The sequence below is a fragment of the Scyliorhinus torazame genome, chromosome 11 (genome assembly GCF_047496885.1).
Source record: "Scyliorhinus torazame isolate Kashiwa2021f chromosome 11, sScyTor2.1, whole genome shotgun sequence".
Lineage (NCBI taxonomy): Eukaryota > Metazoa > Chordata > Chondrichthyes > Carcharhiniformes > Scyliorhinidae > Scyliorhinus > Scyliorhinus torazame.
The window spans coordinates 94,747,911-94,760,740 of NC_092717.1; the positions used below are offsets into that span (position 1 = coordinate 94,747,911).

Sequence of the window (12,830 nt, forward strand, 5' to 3'; positions counted from 1 at the left end):
CGTCGAGCCCTCCACATCCCACCTCATAGGGACACTCCTGGGCCAAATCACAAGCGTGGGCAAAATGCCACCTTGGCACTGCCAGCATCACCTGAGCACCCTGCCAGTGTCTGCCAGCCTGGCACTGCCAGGATGGCACCCCAGGGGTGGCATGTGGCACAGTGGTTAGCACTGGGACTGCAGCGCTGAGGACCTGGGTTTGAATCCCGGCCCTGGGTCACTGTCCGTGTGGAGTTTGCACGTTCTCCCCATGTCTGCGTGCGTTTCACCCCCACAACCAAAGATGTGCTGGTTAGGTGAATTGGCCATGTTAAATTGCCCCTTAATTGGAAAAATAAAAATAATTGGCTACTCTAAATTTATTTTTTAAAAAGGATGGCACCCAGGTGACATTGCCAGAGTGTATAGGTGGTACTGCCAAGGTGCCAAGCTGGCAGTGCCACAGTGTTGGTGGCATCGGGGGTGCCAGGGTACCACCCTTGCCAGAGCCTGACCACTCAGGAGCCCCTGATCACCTGGGAGACCCTCCCAAGTGCCGGTATGCCTGATCCACGTCTATGCTTGGAGCCTGTGCCTTGGATAACTCCGGCGAGAGCATATTCAAGTAAGCCTGACTGCACACTCAATAGGTGGGATCCAGATTGTGATGCCTCCCGAGATATTGTAGGTCCAGTGAGGCATGACTATGCATCTCACGGGATTTACCAGATCGCGAGGCCAGTAGATCACGGCCATTGTGAAAGGTGCTGTATAAAGTAGATGTTGTCTGTCTTTCATGACTCATTCGGCAGTAGGTAGAATGATCTAGTAGTGGTGAAATCAAAGATTGAAAGATTCTCTGAGGATAATTAATCATTGATTTTAATTACTGGCCATAAGCAATTAACTGATTTTAGGAAAGTGGCTACAATTGCCACTACAACATGACACAATTCAACTCGTTAGCGAACCTTAAACCCCTCCCCCACCTCTCAACTACCCACATTAATTTTTTTGATAAACAATTTTATTGAGGCATTTTGGCATAGTAAACAGCAGCAATACAAAACAGTGTGCAAAGAACAATCAACATAGTGCAAAAACCAGCTCTCCTCCCACAAGGACCCACCTAACTAACCCCCTAACCTACGTTGCCCCCCCCCCCCCCCCCGCTGACGATTAATTTTCCGCGAAGAAGTCAATAAATGGTTTCCACCTCCGGGCGGACCCTGACAGCGGCCCTCTCAGAGCGAACTTAATTTTCTCCAGACCGAGGAAGCTCGCCATGTGCGATAGCCAGGCCTCTGACTTCGGGGGCTTTGAGTCCCTCCATGCCAGCAGAATTCGTCGCCGGGCTACGAGGGAAGCAAAGGCCAAAACGTCAGCATCTTTCTCCTCCTGGACTCCTAGATCCTCCAAAACCCCCAAAATTGCCACCTCTGGACTCATCCCCACCCTTGTTTTCAGTGTCCAGGACATAATGTCCGTGAATCCCTGCCAGTACCCCTGAGTTTTGGACATTCCCAGAACATGTGGACATGGTTCGCTGGTCCTCCCGCACATCTGGCGCATCTGTCCTCCAGTCCAAAGAATTTACTCATCCGGGCCACTGTCATGTGTGCCCGGTGGACGACCTTGAATTGGATCAGGCTGAGCCTAGCACATGCTGCGGTCGCGTTAACTCTACTCAAAGCCTCCGCCCATAAGCCCTCTTCTATCTCACCTCCGAGCTCCTCTTCCCATTTAAGCTTCAGCTCCTCAGTCAGCGTCTCCTCTGCCCCCATAAGTTCTCGATTTATATCCGAGACCCTCCCCTCCCCCACCCATCCACTGGATACTACCCTGTCCTGGATCCCCCTGAGTGGCAGGCGTGGGAAGGATGGAATCTGTCTGCGCAGAAAGTCCTGCACCTGCAAGTACCTGAAATCATTCCCTCTCGCCAGCCCAAATTTCTCCTCCAGCGCCCTCATGCTCGGGAAGCTCCCTTCTAAGAACAGATCCCCCATCCTCTCGATCCCAGCCCTCCGCCATATTCGGAACCCACCCTCCATATTCCCCGGGGCAAACCGGTGATTGTCGCAAATTGGGGACCAAACCGATGCTCACTTCCCCCACGTGCCTTCTCCATTGGCCCCAGATCCGCAAAGTCGCCACCACTATAGGGCTGGTGGAGTACCGTGCTGACGGGAGCGGCAGGGGTGCCGTAACCAGGGCTGCCAGGCTGGTGCCCCTGCACGAAGCGGCCTCCATCCGCCCCCGAACCGACCCCGCACCCACCATCCACTTCCTTATCATAGCTATGTCGGCCGCCCAGTAGTAATTACTAAAGTTTCCCCTCGGTTCCTCTCGAGCATCACCCTTTTCACCCGCGGGGACTTTCCCGCCCACACAAATCGCATAATCATTTTATTGACCTTCTTAAAAAAGGGGGCGAGCAATTGCCAGCGGCTCTATTGCTAGCGCAAACAGCAGTGGGGAGAGGGGGCACCCCTGCCTTGTCCCTTGGTACAGTCTAAAATAGTCAGACGTCGTCCTATTCGTCCTAACACTAGCCTCCGGAGCCTGGTACAGCAGCCTAACCCAGTCGATAAAGCCCTCCCCGAACCCAAATTGTCCCATAAGTAGTCCCTCTCAACCCTGCCACGACTACCTCTACCTGCCTCCGGGGGCATCATGATCTCTTTCAGCAGCCTTCTTAGGTTGGCCACCAACTGCCTGCCCTTGACGAACCCGGTTTGATCTTCCATAATAACGTCCGGCGCACAGTCCTCAATCTTAGTCGCCAAGAGCTTGGCCAGTATTTTAGCATCCACATTGAGCAGAGAGATAGGCCTATAGGACCTACACGCCTCCGGATCTTTGTCTCGTTTCAATATCAGGGAGATGGTGGCCTGTGACATCATCGAGGGTAAAACCTCTGTCGCTTGTCTCATTAAAAACCCTAACCAGCACCGGCCCCACTATCTCAGAACTTTTTATAAAACTCCACCGGATACCCATCCGGTACTGGGGCTTTACCCGATTGCATGGCCCTCAAGCCCTCCAATATTTCTTCGGTCCTAATCGGGGCTCCCAGCCCGTCTACCAACCCCCTACCTACTTTTGGGAAGGTCAGTCTGTCCAAAAAGCGCTTCATCCCCTCCAGCCCCGCGGGGGGTTCCGAGGTATAAAGCTTACTGTAGAAGTCTCTGAACAACTTGTTCAGCCCTGCCGGATCTCCTACCAAGTTTCCCCCGCCCCCCTCCCCCGTCAACTACATTCCCTATTTAACTACCCACATAAATGTCTCCCCTCCAAAGCTCTTCGACCCGCCTTCCTCTTCCCAACCCACACCATCCAATTGATTCTAAGATTTGACCGAGTAAGAACGCTCTCAGTTGCTGTGGTACTGCTGCTGCTTACCTTTGGGCAGCTTTGTGGTTTTCTGTTGGGCTTTTCAAAAAATAAATTGACTTATGAAGCTGCCTGAAGGTTGGAGGCAGCAGCACAGCATCTCTGGTGAAATTGACCTGACAGAGCAGGTCAGGTGAATAATCAGAAAGCCTAACAGATTATGGGCAGGGTTCTCCCATCCCACGGCAGAGTGTCCACGCATTTGCATTTTACGACTGCGTGAACGGGCTGATGCCAGGAGTAATGGGGGCCAGCACGGCGGTGGAGCGGTTCGCGCCACTCCAGCTGCCGATCTCACGCGAACTGTGCGCTGGCGTCAACGCGCACATGCGCAGTGGCCTCCTTCAACGCGCCGGCCCCGACGCCATGGCGCAGGGCTACCCCACCTCATCTCATTTCATTTTAACTGTCTTTTACCATTTCTTTCTTAATATATATTTAAATCCACCCACCCCCCCAATCTTATCCACCTTTCACCTCTTTGCTTCCCCCTTTCCCTCCCCCCACATCTACAGTTCATCCTCTGATGTTAGTTTCCCAGCTATTTGGCCTTTCACACCTTTTGTCCTCTCTGGGGACTGCCATTAGCACTCTTTCCACTTGCTTTCTGTGGCCATTAGCACCCGGTTTCCCTGGGTTTCTGTGGCTATGACTCATCTTTCATTCTCACTCCACAGTTTAAATATTTCCCACTTTCTCTGTCTGTTAGCTTTGACAAAGAGTCATCGGACTCGAAACGTTAGCTCTTTCCCTCCAGATGCTGCCAGACCTGCTGAGATTTTCCAGCATTTTCTCTTTCGATTCAGATTCCAGCATCTGCACTAATTTGCTTTTATCCAGGGTCTTGGACAGAGCGGGTTTGGGCAGGTCAGGGAAGAGGTGAGGGGTGGGGTTGGTTTAAGACTGGGCGGATAAGAAGAAAGTGGTGTTCCATCTTAAGGAGGCTACCCCCCCAATCCACACAGGGCAGCTCTCATGAACAGTGCCACACCCTGACCTTTCTTCCCATCCTTTGTATGGAGGATGTACAAAATCGGGCTGCCCACTAGTCCTAGACTCTTTCTCAAGCAGAAACAACCTCTCCGAGTCTACCCTGTCAATCCCCCTGAGAATCCTATATCAAGGTCGCCTTTTAATATCTTACGAAAGCTACTTTCTTGCTCAGCTCTTGTACCTCGTCATTGTGTAATCTAATTTTCTAGATTCCGTATAAACACAAATACTACTACATTCTTCCTCTTTTTTTTTTTGGTTAAATGTTTTTCTCACTTTCGATCCCTATTCTCATAGTTTTGAACCAGGATCTGGCACTCCTCGTGCAACACAGTATTAGCAGGGTGCATAGTTCAGCAAATCACAAGCACAAGATCATTGATTTTCTAAACCCACAAACAGAAAATGATGAACTGTCCATTCCACACGTCCTGAGAATCACTGATTGGCAATCTCCTCTGGAAATGGTAGATCAAGTCCTATCACACAATTTCAAAAGTGGAAAAGACCCAAGCCTTCGACCCTCTGACCAGTAACTAAGTGATATGCAGCAGACTAAGTTTGCCTCTGATTTTTGTCACTTTATCCCACAGTGAAGTGGCTCCTTTAATCATGTCTCCTCTTGTGAACTGACTGGGTAGGTATCTGCAGCTTTAATAGTGCAATATTCTGATTGTTCTTGGTGGAGAGTGATCATCATTCACTGGACCTATGAGGTATGTATGGAATTTCTCTCATCCATACACGTTCCTTGTGTTGGCCAATCTAGTCTCAACTAACATTAGAGCTTTGAATGCAAATGTTTTTGGCTTTCCGTCTTGTACCAAGGATGCTCCTAGTCCTTTTGGAGAAACATCTACTTGCAGATGATTGGTTACTTTCTGTCATAGTATGATAGACATGTCTCCTTCTATATTAATTTTGAATATGACTTTGACCATGACTCTACATCTTCTTTCATCAGCTTCTGCAAGTTTGTTCTGCACTCCTGATATATCTGATATGAAGGAGCTTGTGTATTGGAACAACTCAAGGAAACTTTCCAATTCTTGTTTATCTCTTCGGCTTGATTCTGTCTGGTGTGTACAGCATTCTGAAAAACTGGCAATAAGTCACATTCACAATGTATTTGATTGCATTTAACTTGATCCCAGCTTTCCTGGTTCTCTCTATGGCTTCAGATAGATGAGTCATTGGGCGGGATTCTCCGCAAACTGGCGTGATGTCCGCTACCTGGCGCCAAAAACGGCGTGGATATCTCCGGCGTCGGGCCGCCCCAAAGGTGCAGACGTCTCCGCACCTTTGGGGGCCAAGCCCTCACCTTGAGGGGCTAGGCCCGCGCCGGAGTGGTTTCCGCTCTGCCGGCTGGCAGGAAAGGCCTTTGGCGCCATGCCAGCCGGCGCCGAAAGGACTTCACCGGGCGACGCATGCGCAGGAGCGTCAGCGGCTGCTGACGTCATCCCCGCGCATGCGCAGGGGAGGGGGTCTCTTCCGCCTCCGCCATAGGGAAGACCATGGTGAAGGTGGAAGAAAAAGAGTGTCCCCACGGCACAGGCCCACCCGTCGATCGGTGGGCCCCGATCGCGGGCCAGGCCACCGTGGGGGCACCCCGCGGGGCCAGATTGCCCCCACCCCCAGGACACCGGTGCCCACCCGCGCCGCCTTGTCCCGCCATTCACAAGGTGGCTTAATCCACACCGGCATGAGAGAGTTGACAGCGGCGGGACTTAGGCCCATCGCGGGCCGGAGAATCGCCGAGGGTGGGCCTGCCGACCGGCGCGATTCCCGCCAACTGGCACGGCACGATTCCTGCCCCCGCCGAATCTCTGGTGGCGGAGAATGCGGGACACGGCGGGGGCAGGATTCACGCCAGCCCCCGGCGATTCTCCGACCCGGTGGGGGGGTCGAAGAATCGTGCCCATGATCTTTATTGTCTACACTGTATATCTGGATATCGTCTGCTGTGCTGACTGTTCCTTTGCATCCGCTGGGTGTCCTGTTCACTTTCTGTTGGGACACATCCTGACTCACTTTAAAACCATGAGGTAGATGCAGCAATTTGTACTGTCCAAAGGATGTGTTGAATATTTTCAATAGCGAAGACTCCACCACTGGTTTAACATTCCGGCAGCCATTTCTGACATCGAGCTTGCAGAAAGCTTTTGCCATTGCAAGTGTGGTCTGCACTCTTTCAGTGTTGGAATGGAGTAGCGATCTCTTTTTATGGCTTGATTAAGACCTTTGGGATCCCATCCATTTGGCTTCCCTCTCACCCATGTTGGAATTTGCCCAACCTGCAGACTTTGTAACAGGCTGTCACCCCACCTCTATAACAAGTCATGTGGACTGAAGACAAATATTCTCTGGGCCTCCAAAGTTACATTCATGTGAACAAATGATACATCCTTGTAATAATCTATAATAATCTTTATTAGTGCCACAAGTAGGCTTACATTAACACTGCAATAAAGTTACTGTGAAAAGCCCCTAGTCGCCACACTCCGGCACTGTTTGGGTTTACAGAGAGGGAATTTAGAATACCAAATTCACCTAACAAGCACATCTTTCGGGACTTGTGGAAGGAAACTGGAGCACCCAGAGAAAACTCACGCAGACATGGGGAGAACGTGCAGACTCCACACAGACAGTGACCGAAGCGGGAATTGAACCCGGGACCGTGACGCTGTGAAGCAACAGTGCTAACCACTGTGCTACCATGTCGCCCCCATCGATACAGAGCATTTGAACAAACAATGTTACGTCCTCTTCTTAATAATACAACCGGTCATAAACAATTCACATCAAGGTATGTGAACCTATTCCCAGGGATATCGAAGCTTTTAAGAACAAATTTTAATAACGCTTCCTCCCATAATGTCAGGAAAGGATGGTTTTTGTCCAATCCAGATGTTCTGCCCTACAGTAATGGTTAATCAATTAAGGGATTTCGTAAACCAAAACCTAATAATACGTGTTTTTTGTTTAAAGATAAACTGCAATACTAAATTCAAGCTCCTGAGCCCCACCCATTTGGTTATTTATTCAAAGCTGCCAAGCTCTCAATTACACAGTGTAATTGAAACAAAGACAATTCCTTGAATTCAGACTTTTCAACATATTTCAAAGTAATTAAGTGATCAACACCAGTTCAGTTCCTTACAAACAGCTGCCTTAAATATTAATTATACCACAAGCAGAAATTCAAACTGATCTGTTAAAAATGGTCAACATAAAAATCCATAATTGTTACTTCAGCCATGAAACCCTAGAAATTAGTAAACTCCTCCTCATCTTCCAGGGTATGGATTTAGTTACCTGCCCATTTGCCCTGTTGCTTTGGTTTCTCTTCCACCACCTTTTGTCTTCTTTCTGCATGGTAGCACAGTGGTTAGCACAGTTGCTTCACAGCTCCAGAGTCCCAGGTTCGATGCCCGGCTTGGGTCAATGTCTGTGCGGAGTCTGCACGTTCTCTCCATGTCTGCTTGGGTTTCCTCCGGGTGCTCCGATTTCCTCCTACAGTCCAAAGATGTGCAGGTTAGGTGGATTGGTCATGATAAATTGCACTTCGTGTCCAAAAAGGTTGGGTGGGGTTACTGGGTTATGGGGATAGGGTGGAGGCGTGGGCTTAAGACGGGTGCTCTTTCCAAGGGCCGGTACAGACTCAATGAGCCGAATGGCCTCCTCCTGCACTGTAAATTGTATGATTCTATGGTAATTGACCTTTCCACAAGCTGCAGATTGATCCATATGCAGGACATTTTCCTATCTGAATTCATGTGGTCGCCTACAGCTCCTTGATGTCTTTCCGTCTGGTGTATGTTCTTTCGTTCCACTGTATCAACCTTGCCCTATTTCCCTTGGCTTTACTGAAGGCAGTAGCCCGTGTCTTCATCTCTCTGCCTGTGGCTTTGTGTGCTCTGGCAGTGTCTGCAGCCTTGAATATTATGGGGTTGTCCTGTCCAATTAGCACTTTCATTAGCTTTTCACCTGTGCCCTTAAACTTGCATTTCCAAGCAGCATTTTAAATTCTTGTTACAGAGTTATCAATGGGCTCGCTTAATTCCTGTCTGAGGCTTTGTATTTTATACCCCTAGAACCGATGATTTGATTTTGGTTGGAGACCAAAAATCTTGCCTGGGCTCCTGTTGTCCTTTTCAGTAAGCTGCAAGCTTGTTAAATAAATGTAACCCTATATCTTCTGCCCCACAGAAGGATATAACTGACCTTCTCTTCATTTCTAGTTCCTGTTAAGAAACTAAAGAATGTCAATCCACACTTCAGTTTAAACTTTGTAAATGCCTCTAAGATATTATCATCTCCCTAGTGCATTATGGGTTGTAACTGTGCATTTTATGCAGGGCTGGTCCAAATTTTGTTTTTGTACGATTGACTCCGATTTCCTCCTGGCACTATGTGCTATCCGGCCCATCAAGCCCACTCGCCTGCAAACCCACCCAACCCACATACCCCAGGACATTTAAGGGGCAATTTATTATTTGCATGGCCAATCCACTTAAGCTGCACGCCTTTGGACTGTGGGAGGAAACAAAAACTCTGAGTAAACAGACGCAGACATGGGGAGAAAGTGCAAACTCCACACAGTCCCCCTAGGTCAGATTTGGACCAGGGTTCCTGGCGCTCTGAGGCAGCAGTGCTAATATGCTGCCTAAAACATTTAATTGCCATCATTAGATTCAAACTCTGGGGTCCCAGAGTGTTACCCTGGGTCTCTGGATTAAATTCCAGTAACAATACCACTACTCCACCATCCCCATACTTGCCATGTTGCCTTGCACAATAGAAGGACTGATTTGAACTGGGTCTGTTAGACATCACATGACTCTCTAATGCTGTATTAATTATGACGCCCTGGAGCACTTGTAACAATTAGTTCATAGCTTGAGCCAAACTATTTAGGAGAGAAGACAGTAAACACTTCTTCTTTTACAAAAAAGGTGATCGAATTGTGGCCCTCTCTTCACAAAAAGCAATAGGATGTATCTTTTAAAGCCTGAGATCAATAGATTATTGCTCATCAAGAGCATTAAGGGATGTGGAACTAAGCTGGGTGGATGCAGTTAGGATACTGATACGACAGGAAGCACAACACACTAGAAACTGTAATATTCATATTATGGAGTGTGAAATTCTAAGACCAATGCTGACAAATAATATTCTACACCAGTGTCTTTCATCGCGGCTTGCAACCCGCGGGTGGATGTTGAAAGGGTTGCGGAGAGATCGGTAATGTCATTCCCGCGGTGGTCCTGATTTTGGGAGAAGGGAGGCACTGTGCCACAGTGGTTAGCACTGCTGCCTCACAGCTTCAGGGTCCCAGGTTCAATTCTGGCCTCGGGTGACTGTCTGTGTGGAGTTTGCACTTTCTCCCCGTGTCTGCATGGGTTTCTTCCGGATGCTCCAGTTTCCTCCCACAGCCCAAAGATGTGCAGGTTAGGTGGATTGACCATGCTAAATTGCCACTTAGTGTCTAAAATGTTAGGTGGGGTTACTGGGTTACAGAGATGGATTGGAGGTGTGGGCTTAAGCGGGGTGCTCTTTCCAAGGGCTGGTGCAGACTTGATGGGCTGAATGGCCTCCTTCTGCACTAAATTCTATGATTCTATAAGTGCCCAACGTATAATGGCTTTTACGTCGAGAATGGTGGCCGCCGCTGCCTTTTAAATGGAAATAGGCAAGGCTGTGTGGAATCGTCTGGCCAGAAGTGGCAGCAGAGAGCTGGTCACGCGCCCAGCATGCATACTAACATCAAGCGCCCTCTAGGTATGTTCTTTTGGTGCTAAATCATGGAGAAGAGTTGCTTCCATTTTCCAGCTGCTGGTAAGCAAGGCATGTAACTGTGAAGATGAATGAAGAGATGGCCAGAGACTCAAATAGGCAGTTTAACTATTGGACAGGATCTCACAACAGAATGTGCTGAGAGAGTTGCTCAGAAGATGACAAAGCAATGACAGTGTTAGCTCTGTACAGAGCTCATGGCCTCTGGTTAACAGCCTACAAAGAAGAAACCTACTCGGGGACACAGCAGTATAAAGATAATTTCCTGAGGTACGGCTTTGTCAATTGTGCCAATGCAAATAAGGATGCAAAGCCCATGTGTGTTATATGCAGGGAAATACTGGCAAGTGAGAGGAGAAGGTTCTGATTTTGAAAGATAAGTGGTGGGTGAAAAAATATTTTTGAAGGGAGACCCCAGAGCCCGTTATTAACTTAGAGCTGCTTCCAAATTAAAAGACTACATTGCTGCAGCTGACTGTAATACCATATTAAAAACATGCCAAAAGCCCATGAGGCTGTCAGCATTCTGGTGTAGCATCTCCCAGGAGTATCCAGTGCTGAGTAAAACATGCATTTTGTTGCAATTGCCCTTCACGACGACCTACATGTACAAGGTTGGATTTTCTACTTTCATAACGATGAAGACTGCATAAAGAAATTGGCTGAAGTATGCACCTGATATGCGCAATGCCCACTCCTCCTTTGAACTTTAGTCAAGTGATATTGTGAGGAACAAGTAGGATCCCATTTTACATTAAAGGTAAGCGAACATGGTATGGGTCACGAAGGTCGGCCTGTGTAGATCCCAAAGGTTCGTCGGTTGCCAAAAATGGATCCTGGAGAAATAAAGTTTGCCAAAGTGTAGTAGCTTATGAATAAATTAATTTCCATCTGTTAGGCTAATTAGTGGAATTGTATTTATTTTACAGGTTCCTGAAAGATAAAGCCAACTTTTCACTCAATACAGATGACCCATTGCTTTTCAATTCAACGATTCACACTGATTATAATATTGTGGCAGAGCACATGAACTTCACAGAATTGGATTTCAAGACAATGGTAAGTGGGAACTTACTGATAAATATAAGTTTACTCCATTACTTATTTGTAGATTCACAAGATTGACGTGCAACTTTAATTGACGGAAATGTTAGGACAATAATACCAACTGACCAGCTGGTTGATTAGCTCAGTTGCTGAGATTGTGGTGCAGCATGACACGGTGCAGATACAGTTCCCTCCTATGGTAGTTCATGGAAGCAGAGCAGTGCCACTCTAGCTATGTGACCACATGTCTTTCTCTAACAGAGACATGGTAACCAACCAAGCATCAATGCATACAAAAGAACATTGGTATAGTGCTGATGTTCTAGCCCTTGGCTTTTGGCATTGCTTCCGATTTCTCTTCTAATGGTACATTAAGGCAGACTTTCCTCTGTTTCCATAGCTAGTCATTCCTGAACAGGTCACTAGTCTGTTGTCAGAGGCTTACAGCTTGAGGGGTGTTGTTCCACATCAAGCATGTCTGACCAGGTATTTCTCCCGCTCTTACCGCCAGCTATTAGCGTGTGGCAAGGTTTTGGCAGGTTGACACTAGACCTTGTGGCCACCAAGTCCTGGGTGGGACTGGGACCTGGAGCTTCTGGCTCAGAGGTAGGGACTCGACCCACTGCGCCACAAGACCGTTATTGGCATTATTCACAGCAGCTTTATTGCAGTCCAACAAGGAGCTAAGGAGCTGTGTGAATTTGCACAGTAGCTCACAACACAACAGAGTACTCTCTTTTATCTTCAACAAAACTGATTCTTTTTTAAAATAATCAGGTAGAGGAGTCTGGCTGGATGCTGACTGCTAGGCTGGACCCTGTCTTCAGTACATCACAATGATTTGCCAGACAACTGCCAGTGGACTGGTGGGGGAATACAAATGCAGCCTCCACCAGATCACCAAAGATCAGGGGCTGGGTTCTCCACGTTGCGATTACAGAAACGAGAATCACAATCGGGTGGGGAATAGGAAAAAGCCCGTTTTGCACCCTGCATTGGTTCCGATTCCATGCTGCAGTCCCTCGCTGGCAGCGATATTGAGGTTTGTACCCTACACCGGCAGACCCATGCATAAACATCATTTGCATGGATTTTAATATCATTAGCGTCTTGGACACTTCATGTACCAACAAGTACAGAGGGGCTGGTTTAGCACAGAGCTAAAGAACTGACTTTTAAAGCAGAACACGGCAGGCCAGCAGCACAGTTCAATTCCCGTACCATCCTCCCCGAACAGGCGCCGGAATGTGGCGACTAGGGGCTTTTCACAGAAGCCTACTTGTGACAAGCAACTTTCATTTCATTTTTTTTTTTCATTTCCCTCGTGGGTGTGAATTAGTGCAATATTTACAAGCGGGGCCTAGGTGCCATGGCTGCTGAGGGGGAGTGGGAGGATGGAAAAACCTCAAAGATTGCTGTGGGGGTGGCAGTCCGGGCCAGGGGCAGTAGCAGCCAAATCCATGGGCTCTGGATGTCCCCCTCAGGATCGGCGTGGCCAGGCTCAGTCCGCCATTGCTGCAGTATATGCTTTAAACACACCCCTTTAGTGCTACTCCTGGCTGCTCACACTGCTGAGTGGTGCCTGTGTCCTATGAGAGTCTCTGGTTATCTGGGAGCCCGCC

At 48.4% G+C, this 12,830-nt stretch overlaps 1 protein-coding gene across 1 annotated transcript in view; it reads left to right on the forward strand.

Annotated features, from left to right (window-relative positions):
• Positions 1–12,830, forward strand: part of LOC140385397 (adenosine deaminase-like) — a 93,008-nt gene that overhangs the window by 69,754 nt on the left and 10,424 nt on the right. Inside the window, exon 10 of the mRNA XM_072467506.1 lies at positions 11,091–11,220. Coding sequence (XP_072323607.1) covers positions 11,091–11,220 — 130 coding nt within the window. The remainder of the gene's footprint in view (positions 1–11,090; positions 11,221–12,830) is intronic.